The sequence below is a fragment of the Budorcas taxicolor genome, chromosome 1 (assembly GCF_023091745.1).
Source record: "Budorcas taxicolor isolate Tak-1 chromosome 1, Takin1.1, whole genome shotgun sequence".
NCBI lineage: Eukaryota > Metazoa > Chordata > Mammalia > Artiodactyla > Bovidae > Budorcas > Budorcas taxicolor.
This window is the reverse complement of record NC_068910.1, coordinates 138,498,480-138,515,787: the sequence shown is the minus strand read 5'-3', so window position 1 is coordinate 138,515,787 and position 17,308 is coordinate 138,498,480. Positions and strand designations below refer to the sequence as shown.

At 38.2% G+C, this 17,308-nt stretch overlaps 1 protein-coding gene across 1 annotated transcript in view; it reads right to left on the bottom strand.

Moving 5' to 3' along the window:
• The window catches only part of ATP13A4 (ATPase 13A4), a 125,142-nt gene that overhangs the window by 4,214 nt on the left and 103,620 nt on the right, over positions 1 to 17,308 (bottom strand). The window contains exons 24-29 of the mRNA XM_052639535.1: positions 16,099 to 16,195; positions 14,797 to 14,869; positions 7,009 to 7,180; positions 6,136 to 6,329; positions 4,733 to 4,821; positions 1,113 to 1,193 (exon numbers count right to left, since the gene is read on the bottom strand). Of these exons, the coding sequence (XP_052495495.1) occupies positions 1,113 to 1,193; positions 4,733 to 4,821; positions 6,136 to 6,329; positions 7,009 to 7,180; positions 14,797 to 14,869; positions 16,099 to 16,195 (706 nt within the window). The remainder of the gene's footprint in view (positions 1 to 1,112; positions 1,194 to 4,732; positions 4,822 to 6,135; positions 6,330 to 7,008; positions 7,181 to 14,796; positions 14,870 to 16,098; positions 16,196 to 17,308) is intronic.

Below are 17,308 nucleotides of genomic sequence, written 5' to 3'. Positions count from 1 at the left end.
CTAGAAAAACTAAAACTCGTGTTTACTGCAGACCTACCAAATCAGAAATGCTAGTGGCAGGGCTGGACAATCTGTGTTCTAACAAGCCCTCCAGGGAATTCTGATGCCCACTCAAGTTTGGGAGGCCCTGGTTTAGCGTATAGAGAGATGCTCCTTACCCTAATTCTATGTTCTCTTCTGCCACCAGCTCCTGCGCAGCCTTCACTCTGCTCAGTAAAGAAGGCTCTGCGCTTACAAGACACTGCGGGGACGTCAGGCCCTGGGGCCCCCGGCCCACCATGAATCCCCCCTCACTGGAACCATCCTGGGTTTGCAAGAGCAGGATGAGGACAGATGGAGTTTTATAGCTCATCCTCCTTCAAACTGGATGCCTTAACTCTCCCCAAGAGTAAGCCTTAAGAACTGGAGGCTTTGTCTGATAGCGCTGAAGATGCAGCGAGTAAAACGCATAGCCGGGGAAAGGGGAGCACCAGCTCATTTTACTGAGGAAATGGAGCATAAAGAATAAAAGTCCAGAAAAACTTACTGTGAATCTCATTTCCCATCAGTAAAGTAAAAATGATCCAAGTTGTTCAGGGAAAGAGGCTAGACACAACAGGCCACATATCATATGATCCCCTTTCTATGGAATGACCAGGATAGGCAAATTCATAGAGACAGAGGGTGAAGGAGGAAAAAGGGGAAATAAGAAGCAACCACTAATGGGTATGAGATTTCTTTTGGGGTAATGAGAATGTTCTGGAATTAGAAAGTGGTGGTGGTTACACAACTCGGTGAACATACCAAAAAACCACTGAATTGTACACTTTAAATAAGTGACTCTAATATTCGTGACTCATATCTCAATTTCAAAAAATAAATTTAGTTGGCTCTCTAGATGTGAATTTCAGATATGCATAAGACCTTATTCCATCCTCCCCAGCCCCACTTTACAGACAGGAAAACTAATGCTCTGTTTGGAATTCATCACAGGGAACCATCATTGCTCATGTTGCCAAGGAAGGGAGCCCCTTGCACTGCCGAACCTTTTTGGCTAAAGCTGTTCCTTTTTGGACTCCCAGAGAATGGCCCCCACCAACCAAACCAGGTATCAGCAACTCGAGGGCACTTACCTCCACGACAAGGGACACAATGAAATTGGAGCTCAGCATAATGATGATGTAGACCCTCCACAGGACAGGAGTGCAGAGCAGCTGGTGGGAGATGAAGTAGATTCAGTTTGAAGACAAATCACGCTGCAAAAAGTTCATGCTGTTCATAGTAAACTTTTTCATAGGTTTCAAATTACGTATGTAATAAACCCATGCATAGATGTGTACATTGTATTACATTTAGATACATACATATACATTTTATATACATGTCTATGCATCAATGCACAGAAAATATGGAAGGATTACACTCAATGATTCCAATAACTTGGGGACCGATTGTTGCTTTCTTTTATCTTCCTTCTTTCTTCTTTTTACCTCTCTGTAATTTCTAAATTTTCTAAAATAAATTTGGTTATTTTGCAAAAAAAAAAAAAATAGTAAAAGTGTTTTTTGGGGGTTTTATTAAAATTTTTATTTATTTGGCTGCATTGAGTCTTAGTTGTAGTATGTGGAATCTAGTTCCTTGTCCAGAGACTGAACCCAGGCTCTCGGTACTGGGATTACAGTTGTAGCCACTGGACCATCAGGGAAGTCCCCAAAGTGTTTCTTGTTTACTTGCTTTGTTTCATTTTTACGAGGGAATACAGGAATGTGGCTCTACTCCCAGGAGATTCTGAGGGTACACTTGTCAAACCTCTTCTCTGTGGTGTCATATCTCCCTTCAGCTGAGTCCTGGTTTGATCCCTAAGTCAGGGCTTCCCCCTCAGTACTGTGCGTACAGCTTCCCAGGCTGTGTCATGACAAGGCTTCTCACCAATGTAGAAATCAGGGATGAAACAGATTGTCACTACTATCTTTTGCCCCTCTTTGTCTCTGTCTTCCCTAATCCCTCCCCAGGCACATAATATTTACATATTCATGTTGAATGGCTGAACAAATGAATGAATGAGTGAATGGAAGCCAAGTATACTCTTCTGTACCTGGCACTGCCTCATACATTGCCTTATGCTTTGGTGAGGATAAAAGCTGTGCGACTCCATGAAGGGCAGGGATATTAAAATTCAAAGTTCAAATCCATTTCAAGGAATTTCTCTTAGAGATATACATGGCTGAAATAATGTATGTGTAAAGTTATTTTATTTCAGCTTTGCTGGTAAAGGTAAAAAATTAGAAGCAATTGAATGTTTATCAATAGGGGATTCATATAAATTATGGTATACATAAATAGACATTGAAATATTACATTAGCATAAAAAAAGATAAGGAAACATTATGTGCTCATGTGCAACAATCACCAAAACATACTGTTACATGAAAGAGCGAAGTGTAGGATTGTGTATGCGGTTGTGGAAGCCATGAAAATGCTTCACCTGGATCTCCTGCTGCTTGGAGGATAAAAGGCAAACACTCCAACTACCACCGTGCTTGGAATCTACCACCATGCTCACCCTGTGACCACACTGCATGCATGGTCGGCTCAGAGTTAGTAAGTGAGGACACCAGGGCTGCTACTTACACTCATTCTTGTGAGACACCTCTGATGGGCAACTTTGGCTTGACTTTCCTGGAACTGTGCTGCAGTCTGAAATCTGACTCATTCAGCTCACCTTCCATCCCTCTGTCCTTCAGAGGGATCAGACTCATATCATAGTGTGGCTCCCTCCCCACCTTCACTGGCTGCCTAATCTCTTTCCTCTATGGGTAATTTCTCCAACAACTTTCTTGTACATCTCATCTCACCTGGACATCTCCATATCAGACAATTTGGACAAATGTAATAGTTTGCTATTATTTGTGTAAAAATGTAGTAGAATATACCTATAAGAAACCTGTGTATAATACACATGTATACCTATATATACATGTGTATAATACATATCCAAAAGTATGCAAAGTAACTGGTGTTATAAGTTGTCTCCAGAGAGAGGGAATGGTAACCTGGGAATAAGGATGACAAGGGAGATTTTTCACTACACAATTTCTCTAACTTTTGTATTTTAAACTACGAGAATGTTTTCTCCATTTTAAAAAAATTATGATTTTTTTTTAAAATGAACAATAACTAGGTTGCAAAGCAGCATGATTCCATTTAAAATAAAATAAACTTCATAACTCAGTCAAATACATATGTATAATATATGAATTTTCAAAGATGGAGGGATCCACTCAATAATGTTATAATTTTCCTTACCTGCATAGTTTCATTTTATAAAATGTACCCATAATTTTATGGAATAATAAAAAATTTATTCTAATGTGAGAAATAATTCTTTGCAGAATCTTTTGAAGTCATGCAAAAGAGTCTTCACTATTTTGTTGTTGTTTAGTCACTAAACTGTTTCTAACTCTTTGAGATCCCATAGACTGTAGCCTACCAGGCTCCTCTGTCCATGGGATTTCCCAGGCAAAAATACTGGAATGGGTTGCTATTTCCTTCTCCAGGGCATCTTCCTGACCCAGGGATCAAACCTGTGTCTCCTGCATTGGCAGACAAATTCTTTACCACTGAGCCACCAGGGAAGGCCCCTTTGTTGTTAAAGAATATAATTAAATTCAACATGTCCCAACCTGTAACTTCTTCAGGATTAAGGAATTTTAACTCACTTAGAAGGCCGGTGGGCAAAGACTATTTATCTCCATGAGTACTTAATCTAGTTCATGAATACAATTGCACTGTTAATACAGTAATACAATTATAAAAATAAAAAAGTGAATGTAGATATTAGCATATATGTCAGATGTCACTGTGCGCTTGTGAAGATATTGCTGGTTTTGAATGCACTATGTACTTAAAAGGCTCGTCTGCATTTAGGAACCTAATCTACAAGATCAGTCATCAGTCATTGCCATTATGCACCATTCACTATGCCAGGCACTGGAAATACAAGAATGAATAAGATGGTATCTTGGCCCTCATGAAACTTATCTTTGAAATGGAGAAGCAGACAGGAAATTTTGCAAAGAACTAAAACCTCAGTTCCTTTTATCATCTCTTCTGTATTATATTTATTGGTCTAAAAGACATTTATTAATGGTTAACTTCTAATTCAAAAGAAGAAAAAATTAGAATAAATCAAAATATACATTTTCCCTTGCTTGACTATGTAAAATTTCTGTCTCTTATAGAGTTTCAAAGTTGTCTCAAAATCACAAAATGTAGGAGAATTCTTGAGATAAGATATGGATCTTTGAAAAGTTTTGAATACGTTTAAGTATGTACATACAGAAAAAGATGTTTTAAAGATGTTTTAAAAAGATGTAAATACAGATTTGAGAACTAACCCCAAAACTGTTACAGGCAAAACTGTTTAAACAGCTTCAAAACAAAACCATTTAGGAAAAATTCTCTCACATTTGAAAAAGGAAATGTATAAATAGAATTTCCAATCTTACAGGGATCTTTCAAAGGTAAAGTGTTCAATGTTTTTTAAATACTTGAAGTCAAGGCTAAACAGAATTTCATCTCCTGACTAGTTTAAATTAAAAAAATGAATAAATTCAGCATTCTTTTTAACCCTCCCATCTCAAAAGAATAATAGCTGTCGAGAATCCATGTCAGTTGCGATTGCAGCCCAGTTTTTGAAGTCAGGGTTTTATATAACTATAAAATATCACCATATCCCAGAGATAAGACTTACATCCAGGCACCTATATAATTCTGGAATATCAGCAAATAGAATGAACAGACACACACTCAGCTGTACGACCAGCACAAGGACAAATATATCTGAGGAAATAAGAATACAAGTTATCATTTAGAGAAATCTAAGTAGAAAGTCTCACATCCATTGACAGACATATACTGATTAACACTGATTAGATTTACTTGATTTCTCCATCGAAATATGCATAATAGATGAAAAGTACTCATTTCTATGAAATGAGTCTCACTTCTACAATTTTTTGCATGCCCTTGAGTTAAGTGGAAATTTTAGCATGCTTGCTATATGTTTTAATTAATAAAAATGGGAATTAGTAACATACAGGGTAATATTGACAAAATATGTTTTCAATAAATGCCTTGGGGATATCCAAGTATCTGAGTCTCTTTAATGCAAATCATTTGCAAATACAAATCCTTTTCTGGAAAAACGGAGGGCTGTAAATAAACAGGACAGCAGCAGCAGGAAATGTTTAAATTGCAGTCATGTGGAGGTCAGCATTCCATGGCTTCCTCACCCCAAGAAGAGCAAAATAACTTTCTCTGAACAGATTTATATGAGGATATTGATTCTTCACATTGTGCATCTAAATTTTCCCACTTGGGGGGCAGGGGTGATGCTATATAAATATATGTCTCTTACCAGATCACTCACGTCTCCTTACATGCTCCCTTACCCCCAGCCCAGACTGTAAGGAGATGAGAGGGACTTTGGTCATCAGCCTCAGTGATCTATAGTCAAGATCCCTCAGGCCGAACCTGCTCCCAGAACTGCCAGTCACACAGACCACCTGACTATTGTACTGTACATGTCAGTAGACATGTCCAGTTGAGTGCTATAATCCTTCTCACCTCCTCTGAGATGAATTCTGATAAGCAGAGAATTAAATGCCTCTTCCCAACTGGTGGTAAAGAATCTGCCTGCCAGTGCAGGAGATGCAAGAGACACAGTTTCCATCCCCGGGTCAGGAAGATGCCATGGAGAAGGAAATGGCAACCCACTCCAGTATTCTTACCAAGCATATCCCATGCACAGGGGAGCCTGATGGGCTACAGTTCACGGGGTTTTACAGAGTCAGACACGACTGAGTATACATGCACAAGGTCCCCAATTTGGAGTAATCCCATGAAAAGATACCTAGAGACACTTCTAGTGAGGGGAAGAGGTGGGTTAAGAAATTCTAGCATTTAATGCAGCTTTGACAGAGGTAGCAAAGGACTAGGAGATGAGGCTGCATGTGTTTACAGAGCCCTGGAGTGGAAGTCAGAAGACCCTAGATGAGCACCAACTCTGCAACTGCACCTTGAGTGAGCCAGGCATGTCTGTTCTCCTCTCCAAAGAATGAGCTCTCTCCTCTGATTCGGTGTAATTCTACTCACAGTTTTTGTATGTGGGCTGCCTGAATGGTTTTCCTTTAGAGAAGACAAGAGCCACAATGATGCAGTTGATTGTTCCCAAGAACCATATAGTAGTGTTCTCAAAACTTGTGAAGACACCATTAGTTCCATTCTTTACTGGAGCAGTTGGAGAAATGGTTAACTTTGAAACGGTGTCATTTTGCACTGTGCAGGCACTAAAAAGGAAACCAAAAAGGCTAATGAAGTGAGATGACAAGCCCTTCTGAAGCATATGTATTTCCATGACTCTGTGCCCCCCAAGGCTTCTATAATTGCCTACACTTTGGGAAAGAATATACTGAAAAGTACAACAGGAAGAAATCAGCATGTGTAGTCTGTATTCTCGGTAGATGAATAGATGATAAATAGATAAATAAACAGGTTCAAAAAGTTACTTATTCAATAAATTGGGCATGAATCATGTATTAAACCTATGTGGGAGAAAAAAATGTAAGTCATGACTCTTTCCTCTGTTTGCTTAAGATTATGAACATTTACAAGAAGGGTGACTGTACAGCTGATTAGCTAACAGGCACAGATTTCAACGGGAAAGGAAAAAATTTAACCATTTCATTGGATTGTCAAGCTTAAAATAGGGCTGCCAAGCTAAACTATAATGTATGCTCACCTTAGATATAAAAGATGGTCATAGTTCACTGTCATACAAAATGAGTAAAGACAAATACCAATGAATGAGGCTACCAAACAGAGCTACAAAGACAGACACTCTGTGTGCCAAGGGCATTAAGGAAGCCAGAACCTTTAACAGAATGAAGATCCATCTGCCTGTCGACATATGGGCCAGGTGACGTTTGATAGAAATTGGAAGGCGAGAATCTAAGGCTGTGATCATACCTGTGCAGCCCCATGGAATACCATGGCTGCCTCTGAACCAGAATGAAGCCCACAGTGTGCATGGCGAGGCTGAGAAGAATGTTGAGAATCACGGAGAGCAGCAGAGGCGGGGAGATCAGCCGTCCTGCTGGTCTGAAAGGCACCAGCTTGGGATAGGCACCGTTCAAATTCACTACAAGATAAATTCAGGTTTTATATGGTATATGACAGGAGGCAATTTTTGTATTCTTCATCAGAAGTATGGTATAACTTCTTGGTCCCACGTATTTGAAGAAACTGACAAATTGGAATATATCACAAATGGAAGGAATAAAACAATGAATGTATGCAAACTTAAGTCATATGAGGAATTCTTGAAAGAGAAGACATAGAACAACCACAAGATACCTTTTTTTTTCCCCTAATGAATAGCAAACTATTAAATTATAGATGAGGAAGTGATGAAATGAGCACTCTCATATACTGCTTGTGGAAACATAAACTGACACAAAAATACCTTCTGCAGGGCAATTTGGCAATAAATATGAAGAGACTGAAAAATGTTCATAACTTGTGACCTAACTATTCCACTTCTGGAAATTTATCCTAAGCTAAAAAAATAGAGACGTAGGAAGATGTTCACCACAGCATTGTTGACAATAAATTGTGGTACATCTCTGCAATGAAACAACAGGTAATCACTAAGAAGTAATGTTTTCAAATACTAACAGCAAAACAAGGCATGACATTAGCAAAGTGGCAGATTAGGTGGTTCCAAGATCTCATCCCTCCACAGAAACATTGAAAGACCAAAGGAAACTGTAAGAACCAGCCTTGTCAGAACTCTGGAAAGACAGACAAAAGTCTCCAGCAACCAAGCAGATGCTGAATTAAGAAAAAGATAGCTTAAAAATGGGAGGAAAGCTTTGTGCCATTTTCTACTTGCCCTTGCCCCACTCCCTCCTTAGTTTACTGGCAACCATGAACAAGGTTGTCTGCATTCCCAGCAGGGGATCCTGGTCCCTGGTTATAGAAGGGAAAAGTAAGCTTTATAGACAAGTTATTACGTATGCCTGTTCTAACCTGTCTGGGGACTACCTGGGGACTGTGCAAGGGGTTCATCTCTCTTTCATCTAATACAACACTTAGTAAAGGCAGAAAAGCAGCATATACTCCTTGAAAATATTGGAAGGCTAACAAGCAACCCACAGTCACAGGGAGCAAAAAATTGCAGTTGAGACATAAAATAACCATTTGTGGCTTAGAAAGAAAAGTTAAGGAGCCTTTATTTGGAAAATTATAGTATTCCAAAGTACTTGTGCCTTTGGAGAATGTAGAAAGTCATGTGCATGCCAAAATGAATGGTCAGGAAAGACCAGAAAAGACCCTGAGTTTTTAACCCTGAATAATCACTCAACTCAGCACAAGCTTGGTACTGTGTTGAAGTGCCTCAGTACAGAACCAGTCTGCAATACTGGGAGAGGTATTTCTTTGTTCATGTCATGGAATTCAACTCATGGATATTTCTATCAAAATATTAGTTGAACAAAAGCTAAAGCAATAGAGATTTTATTGACCACATGTGACAAATGATCCAAATCTTTGAAAAAATAGTTCAGAAAAGTTACTAAATAAATGGAGGACTACAGCCATCAAAAAGCAGCAAAACAAAAATCAAGACCTAGGGAAGAGAAAGAATCTGATTTCCAGAGTTACATTGTATTTAATGGAATAAAATAAGCTGACAGAAATTATTTCTGAGAAAGCCCAAGCACTGGACTTACTGGGAAAAGACTCTAAAACAACTGTCTTTAATATGCTTAAAAAACTAAACAAAGTCAGGCAGATAATATATGAGCAAAAGGAGGGTATTAATAGATAGAAATTTTAAAATGAAGCAAAAAGACATTGTTTTTAAAGAACCCTTTTTAATAACTTCTCTATATTGACATATTCATTTTTGACATCAGTAAAGGTAAATACTTAGACAAATATAAAATCCTATATTATTCCAATTTTGTTTTTTAACCTCAGTTTTTATTCCTACATGATCTGAAAGACAAATGCATAGAAATAATTATATATGTTATTGAACACAAAATGAACAAAGATTTAATTTGTAATAACCATATAGAAGGAAACAGAGCTATAAAGCAGCAGTTTTTGCCTGCTACTAACGTTAATGTACCTATTCAACTAGACTGCCATACATTTAGCTTATTACATGTAATCCCCATAATTACATATTATATAATAAAAGACCTACAGTTAGCATCACACTCAAGGGTGAAAGATTGAGAACTTTCCCTTTAAGATCAGGAAAGAAACAAAGATGCCCACGTTCACCATTTTTATTCAACATTGCACTGGAAATTCTATCTAAAGCAATTAGAGAAGAAAAATAGATAAAAGTCACTCAAATTGAATGAAAGAAGTAAAACAATCTCTACTCACAGGTGATATGATCCTATATTTTGGAAATCCCAAAGAATCCACATGAAAACTACTAAAGTTAAAAAATGAATTCAGCTATGTTGCGGGATCAATACATAAAAAAAATCAATTGTGTTTCAACACACCAACATAAATGGATAAACAAGATGTGATATATACATATATATACTGGAATACTATCCAGCCATAAAAGAATGAAGTTCTAATGCATGCTACAAAATAGGTGATATGAAAGTATTGTGTTGAGATAAGCCAGAAACAAAGGGACACATATTGAATTGTTCAACTTATTTGAAACGCTTTGATTTGGCAGATTTATAGAGACAGCGAATAGAGCAGAGGTTATCAGAGACTGGATGGAAGGGCAATATGATTATTTCTTATTAGGTAAAGAGCTTCTGCTCGGGATGATGCAAAATGAGAAATAGATAGTGGTGACTGTTGAACACTGTTGTGAAGGTAATTAATGTACCTGAATTGTATACTTAAAACGGTGAAAATGGCAAATTTTATATTATGTATAATTTAATACAATCAAAAGGGTTGAAAATATTCAATGACATTAAAAAGTGGGCATAAAGGTAAACAGAAAGAATCAGGATGCAAAACAATATAGGAAACATAATTCAAATACATGCATATGTATAGACATATATATGATTGGAAGGAAATATGTCAAAATGCCTCCATTGGTTAGCTCTGGATAGTAGAATATAAATGGGTTTCTTCTTTGTTATATCTTGTAATGTTTTCCATTTTATTTTCACAATGAATTATATCAATCAATCATAAAAACAGTAAAGAGTCAAGTATATTTATCAAAAAATAGATAAAAATCTGGAAATATTTGTTATGGGCAAGAGAAGAATCACAAAAGAAAATGAGAGCTGTTTTCAAATATCTGAAAGACTATTTCGGCAGAAAACTCAGATTATTCTGTCTTCCCAAATGGCAGAACTGAGAACTGAGATGGGTGAAAGTTACAGAGAGACAGAGCTGGCTTGATGTGAAGGATTACTCTGTTAACAATAAGGACTGTCCAAGAAGGTTCTTATGGTAGATTTAACAAATATTTAATGAGCTCCTTTGATGTGTCAGGCACTGTTAGAAGTACTGGGAATACGGCAGTGATCAGGGTAGATAAGGTGCTGTTCTCATGCAGTGTACACACTGAGAGAGGGAAAGCAGGCAAAAACAAATAAAAACAGGGATCAAGGCCATAATTTCAGATTGCAGAAATAGCATGAAAACGATAAAGCAGAACGAGTGATGGAGAATAACTGGCTTGGTCACTGTTTAAATGACCTTTCTGAGGTGGTGACATTTAAGCTAAGATCTGACTCTAAAGAAAAAGCCAAAGCCATAGGCAGTTCTACTGGGAGAGTATTTTAGGCAAAGAAAATAGAAAAAGAAAAACAAAAAGATGCTGAGGTGACCACAGCTGGCAATGTTCACAAGACAGAAAAACCAGGGTGTCTAGAACAAGGACGTGAGTTGTAATATGGTTAGAGGTGAATTTAGAGAAGTAGGCAGGATCCGGATCATGTAAGATTTCAGACTTGGTGGAAATAGGAAGGATGACAACAAAATTTACGTGTAAAAGAAGTTAACACTTTCACTATTGTGTAAAAGGTAAACTGGGGTGAGGAGAAAGCAGCGAGAGTGGAAGCAAGATCAATTGTGAGGGTTATCGCAGAAATCCTTACGTGAGGTGACAGGGCTTTATGACAGTAGCCACACTGGGGATGGCGGGCAAGGATGCAGGATATTTTTTGGAGGCAGAGCCAATAGGAATTGCAGATATATTATATGTAAAGGTGAAGAAAAAAGGAAAATTAAGGATGACTCTGGGTCTTCAATTTTAACAACTTGCTAGATTGTGGTATTATTTTAACAGAATGTAAATTTCATGAGGAAAAGAATTTTTATTTTTTTTCCACTGAAGTATTTCAATTGCCTACTACAGTAAGTAGTACAAACCAGATACTCAGTAAATATTTAATAATTTGTTGACTCTCAGATCTGATGAAATAAAATGTTCTGTTTGGGCCTCTAAAGTCTCCATACTGTTAAATAGCTAAGATTAGATGCTTAGCAGCTGCATTTCCAGAGCTTGGGATAGACATCAAGGCTAGAGACACAAATTTGGGATTCATCATCATATGGGTGACATTAAATTCATAGAGTTGGTTGAAATCACTTCGGGAGATGGTGTAGATTGAAAAGACAAGCAAGCCTTGGAACATTCTGAAAGTCAGAGCGCAGGTAGGTGGCTCAGTGGTAAAGAATCTGCCTGCCTATGCAGGGTATGTAGGAGATGAAGATTTGATCCCTGGGTCAGGAAGATCCCCTGGAATAGAAGATAACAACCTCCTCTCGTATTCTTGCCTGGGAAATTCCATGGACAGAGGAGCCCGGCAGGCTACAGTCCATGGGGTCGCAAAGAGTTGGACACGACTAAGCACACACAAACACACACACACACATACTTAAAGAAGCAGAGAAATGGGGAAAGAAATGGGGAAGCTGTATTCTTTAAAGCGACAGATAATTCAGGAGTAAGTGGCATCACAAAACCCAAGAGAAGAAACCTTTTAAAGAAGGAGAGTGCTGTTGAGAGATTCAAGTACAATGAGGAAAGAGAAGTGATCAGTATTGTTGACAGCAAGGAAGTCCTTGGTGGACTTGACAAGAGCAGTGTTGGGGAAGTGGCTGCAGAGGTGTGGATAGAACACAATAGTTACTCTCCTTCAGTATGTTCTCTGAAAGCAGAGCTTTTGAACAAGATTTTTTAATGATAAGTTGGTGTGATAGCTATTAATATGATGATGAGAAGGTATTAGTGGAAATAGTGTGAAAGCAAGACCAGGAGCCATGTGGAAGTGGCAATCTAAGACTGGTACATCTTTTTAAATGAAGTATAGTTGATTTACAGTGTTGTGTTAGCTAGTACAGCAAAGTGGTTCAGTCATACACACACACATACCCATATACTTTTAATATTCTTTTCCACTATAGTTATTATAAGATATTGAGTATAGTTCCCTGTGCTATACAGTAGACCCCTGCTGTTTACCTACTTCACATACAGTAGTGTGTATATTCTGGTATTTTTGAATGTATGAGTAATGCGGACCCTCCCAGCCAGTGGTGGCTAGAGCTGCTCATACAAGACCACAAGAGCCAACTGTGGCAAAGTTCAAAAGTCAGCTATTAAACACAGCCATTATTAAAAGAAAATTATATTAAAGAGCAAGTAAATAAATATCTTAAAAACAAAGATAATGAATACTCAAAACTGATAACGTCGTAATGACAACTCTCTCTGTTCTTGAAGTTAACAATGGAGATTGAACTTAGCCATTACATCATGAACAATTGTTTTTTAACTGAGGAAATATCCTTCCAGTTTTCAAGAATTATTAGTCCAACTAGCAAACGAGATGCTCACATGACTGATGGGATGTGATTAAAGTTTAATCACATGATGATTAAAGTTTCAGCATAAGGCTTTGTTGTTTTGCTCATTCAGGAAAAGAAAAACATCAACCAACTATTGATGGCTGATAAACCATCAATAGTTTATCATCAACTAAACATAATCAATCATCACATTGGAACTATTTCAGTCATCAATCACAACCATATAGTGACTAAGGATACAAGATTTTGATGAAACTCAGTTAAAGCATTCTGTGAGAATCAACTGGTTAAATGGAATTTGCAAGAAAGAGTAATGTATATTTTATTATTATTTGTTAATTGTTCACTACTTATTTTCTTTTTTAGTAAAGCTTATAGTAAACTTATATGCATGAAAGTGATAGTCCCTCAGTTGTGTCTGATTCTTTGCAACCCCATGGCTGTGTTTAATAGCTGACTTTTGAACTTCGCCACAGTTGGCTCTTGTGGTCTTGTATGAGCAGCTCTACAGTACATGAACTGTAGTCCACCAGGCTACTCTGTCCATGGGATTCTCTAAGCAAGACTACTGGAGTGGGTAGCCATTCCCTTCTCCAGGGGATCTTCCCAAGCTAGGGATCAAACCTCCTTTACTGCAGGCAGATTCTTTATTGCCTGAGCCTCCAGGGAAGCCCAAACTTACATGCGTATGCAAATGTGTGTGTGTGTGTGTGTGTGTGTGTGTGTGTGTGCATGAAGTGAAGTGAAAGTCACTCAGTCGAGTCCAACTGTTTGCGACACCATGGTCTATACAGTCCATAGAATGTTCCAGGCCAGAATACTGGAGTGGATAGCCTTTCCCTTCTCCAGGGAATCTTCCCAACCCAGGGATCCAACCCAGGTCTCCCTCATTGCAGGCAGATTCTTAACTGGCTGAGCCACAAGGGAAGCCCAAATATATACATGTATATATACAATTTTTGAAGAGCTGGTTGTTAAATATTTGCCAGGAATCCACTGCCTCCCACCAAGCAACAGCACAGGTTCAGAATCCAAATCCATTCCCTTGAATGTTAGAATCTGGCCGATTAAAACAAAATGACAGTAGAATTAGAGATGGCAGTGGACAAATTTGGTCTACTCAACTATTTGGGAAGTTTGACAATAAAGGGGACAACAGTTTATGGTGGATTTGGGGTCATGGAAGAGCTTTCTAAAGGAAGAAGATACAAAAATATATATGTATACACTGACTGGAATGATCAAGTAGACCAAAGAAAAGCTGATGGTGGAAAAAAAGATTTTTTACAGAAACAAAATCCTTTAGGAGGTAGGGGCAGGTAGGATTAAAAGTACAAGTGGAACTGGTGGCATTCATATGTAACAGAGAAAAGCAGAGAATATGGTCAAGATGATGGTTAGCAGTCAGGTTGGGAAAAAAATCCCACATCAGGGAAACTGGGGAGACAGTTCATATATTATTGATAGTTGGAGGTGGTGGGTGAGAGTAGCGTAATGGCAAGATTACATTTAATCTCTGTTCTAAATCCTGAGAGGCTAGGATTGGAAATGGAAACCATGAAAGCCATTTAGCTTCTATAAATTGGGCACATTTGGACCATAACTATACTTAAAACCACATGGAAGTCAGTGTTCCTGATTTTCAAAGTGCATTTTTTCATTTTAAATGTTTAGCGACCTTTTATAGAAGCTCTATATTTTGTGGAAAACAGTAAAATAACTAGCCAGCTTTTCCTTGGATAACTCTTTCAACACTTAAAACTGACGATTCTGTTTCCTCTTTCTCTCCCTGCAGACTATATCCCTTTGAGAAGAAGTCACGCATCACTGCTGCTATAGCGACTACCTCTCATGGTGGACCAGCCCTGCAGGGAGAGAGGGACACAGGTGCAGGAGAGCATCTCTGAGAAGAAAATTAAAAAGATGTCTTACTTGTTACACCAATAATAGTTGTAATGGCCAGATCCTGGAACAGAAACTGGTAATTTGAAAGGTTGTTTGTCTCCTGAAAATAAAAACGAAAGTGGCTCAAAAAAGTTAGAACCGTCTGGATGAAATGTGATACAAACTGTACCCATTTTCTCATGGCAACATAGGATTTTCAATTAGAAGACCAAGGCGATATGGTCAGGGGCATGGTCATGTCAGCAAGAGTACCAAAGACAAGCCCGTGAACTTCTCCCCAATCGGTAGGGACACCGCTGTGTGCTTTCTGGGCTGGTCCTTTGAGCATCTCTGTCATTCCTTGTTGAGGGGAAATACCTCACTCTATTAGATTCATCTCTTCTCTCTGTTCTACTTGTTATCAGAAAGATTGGAGTTTGGTCTGGCACAACAAAATGGACTTTCTAAATGGCAAATGAGAAATGGGGTGATCTTACTTAAATTTCATCAAGGGAAAATAAAAATAACTAAACCCATGATTTGCATTCTTGGGTGTTGTTAGAAAGTCCTGATAAAGCATGCTGATATTCTTAAGAAAGAAATATTCAGGTCTTATTCAAGGAACTTGCTTCCTTGCCCCCCAAACCCTTAGTGAAAAGGCAATAATGATTATCCATTATCTCTACTTTTAACTCTACTTTTGAGGATAATGAGTTACTGGGATTCTAAAATATGGCCAGATTTCTGTAACCAGCCTCTCCATTTTCAGCCCATTCATCAGTAAAAGGAAAAGGACTTATATAATATGAAAATAACAGAAGTAAAACCTTCAACCCAGAAGCAAGAGGGTAAGACATAGAGATGAATCTGGATACCTTCAGGAAAAGTGGAATTCCCTTTTTCAGGGTTAGTCAATAGAAGAAGCCTATAGGTTGAGTTCCCAAACAGGTATGTCTTTTCTTCTTTTATATTTTGTTAAATAATAAAAGCTATCACAAGATCTATGTACTTTGGGGGATATGATATGCCTATTTTCAAATCCCTATATTCAAGGAATCAGTGATATGCTGCTTTGTACTAACTCATGAAAGTCAATTGCTAAATTTTCAGGAATTTAGTAAGTTAGTTGTGCGTGTTTAGTCGTTCAGTCATGTCCGACTGTTCGTGACCCTATGGACCATAGTCCATCAGGCTCCTCTGTCCCTGGAATTCTCCAGGCAAAAATACCATCTGAGTCACAAGGAAGCTTGAAATATCCTATTTGCACTCTTTCTTTAAAAGGCATTGCAGATTGAAAGTGACCACTACTTTTAGCTCTCACTAACCAAGAGACTAGGTCCCAAGTCATACCCAGTAGAGCAGCAGAACACCAACGTATTGAATCATGCTGTACAGAGCCATGTACTTAAACATGCAAAATGAGGTGACGAGAGCGGCACGGCCTTCCCTGCATGAGAAAAGAAATGAGAAAGGAATGAAACGAAAATCACAGGAGGAGATGAGGTCAGTTATCCTGTGCTGTTCAGCTGAGCTCAGAAGAAAAAATCAAAGCCTGATAATTTGATTGTTTGTCTAACAGACTGGACAGTCTTGAGTCAGTGGGAATCAGTGGTCAGTATGCTAGATTTTCAATGAAGACTAATTCCAGCCCAAGGTCCACAGGCCTTTGGTCGAGCTTTGAAGCCCAGATATGGAGTTACTTTTGTCCTGTCTGTGAGCATTAGTTCAGCTCCGAATCAGGAGATTTGAGAAATAGTCCCAGAGTTCATAATCATTCACTAATGTGGCTTGGAAGCTCATTTTCCTTCTCTTGGTCACAGTTTCTTCATCTGTGAACTAAGGAATTTAAATAACATTGCAGGTTTGGGGGCTATTTTCATGCTCCAGGTGCTTCAGGGGTTTGGCAAACATCTCATTCAAATTTCATTTGGCAGTCCCAACTTTTTCTAAAACTGAACTAAAATAATATACACACTCAAATAAGGCTTGCATCCAACTTAAAGAGATTGGAATCAATGAGCATGTTCATTTGTGTTACTGTTGATTAATTTGAGTCAATGGTATAAATTTAAACCTTAAAGTAGATCATTTGGGGAAAAAAAGAATTTAAATTTACTTCTGGTTGGAATAGTTTCCTGGGATTCCAAAACCTGATCCTCAAATCAGACATTTTCCTGTATCGGGGCTTTGCTGCTATAGTTAACTCCACCTAGAAGGTGGTTTCTCCTCCTTCCTCACCTCCTGAGAAAGGCGCCCCAACACAACCACATCTGAAGAAATTGATTCCATCCACTGAGCTGTCTCGTGACTTTTCACACTGCTCCTGATTTATTTGTGTATGAGTTACTGCCTGGCTTCTTCACCAGAAGAAAGCTTAGTGAGATCAAGGAACGTTTGATTTATTTGCTTCTGGATTCCTAGTGCCTCCAACAGTTCTGGGTACTGAGTCCCTGTTTTATAAATATTTGTCGAGTGCATGAATACATTTTTTAAATAGGGAGGAGCTAGTCAAAACATTATTTTAATGTGGTGGAAAGAGTATGACATTTGTACATAAAAC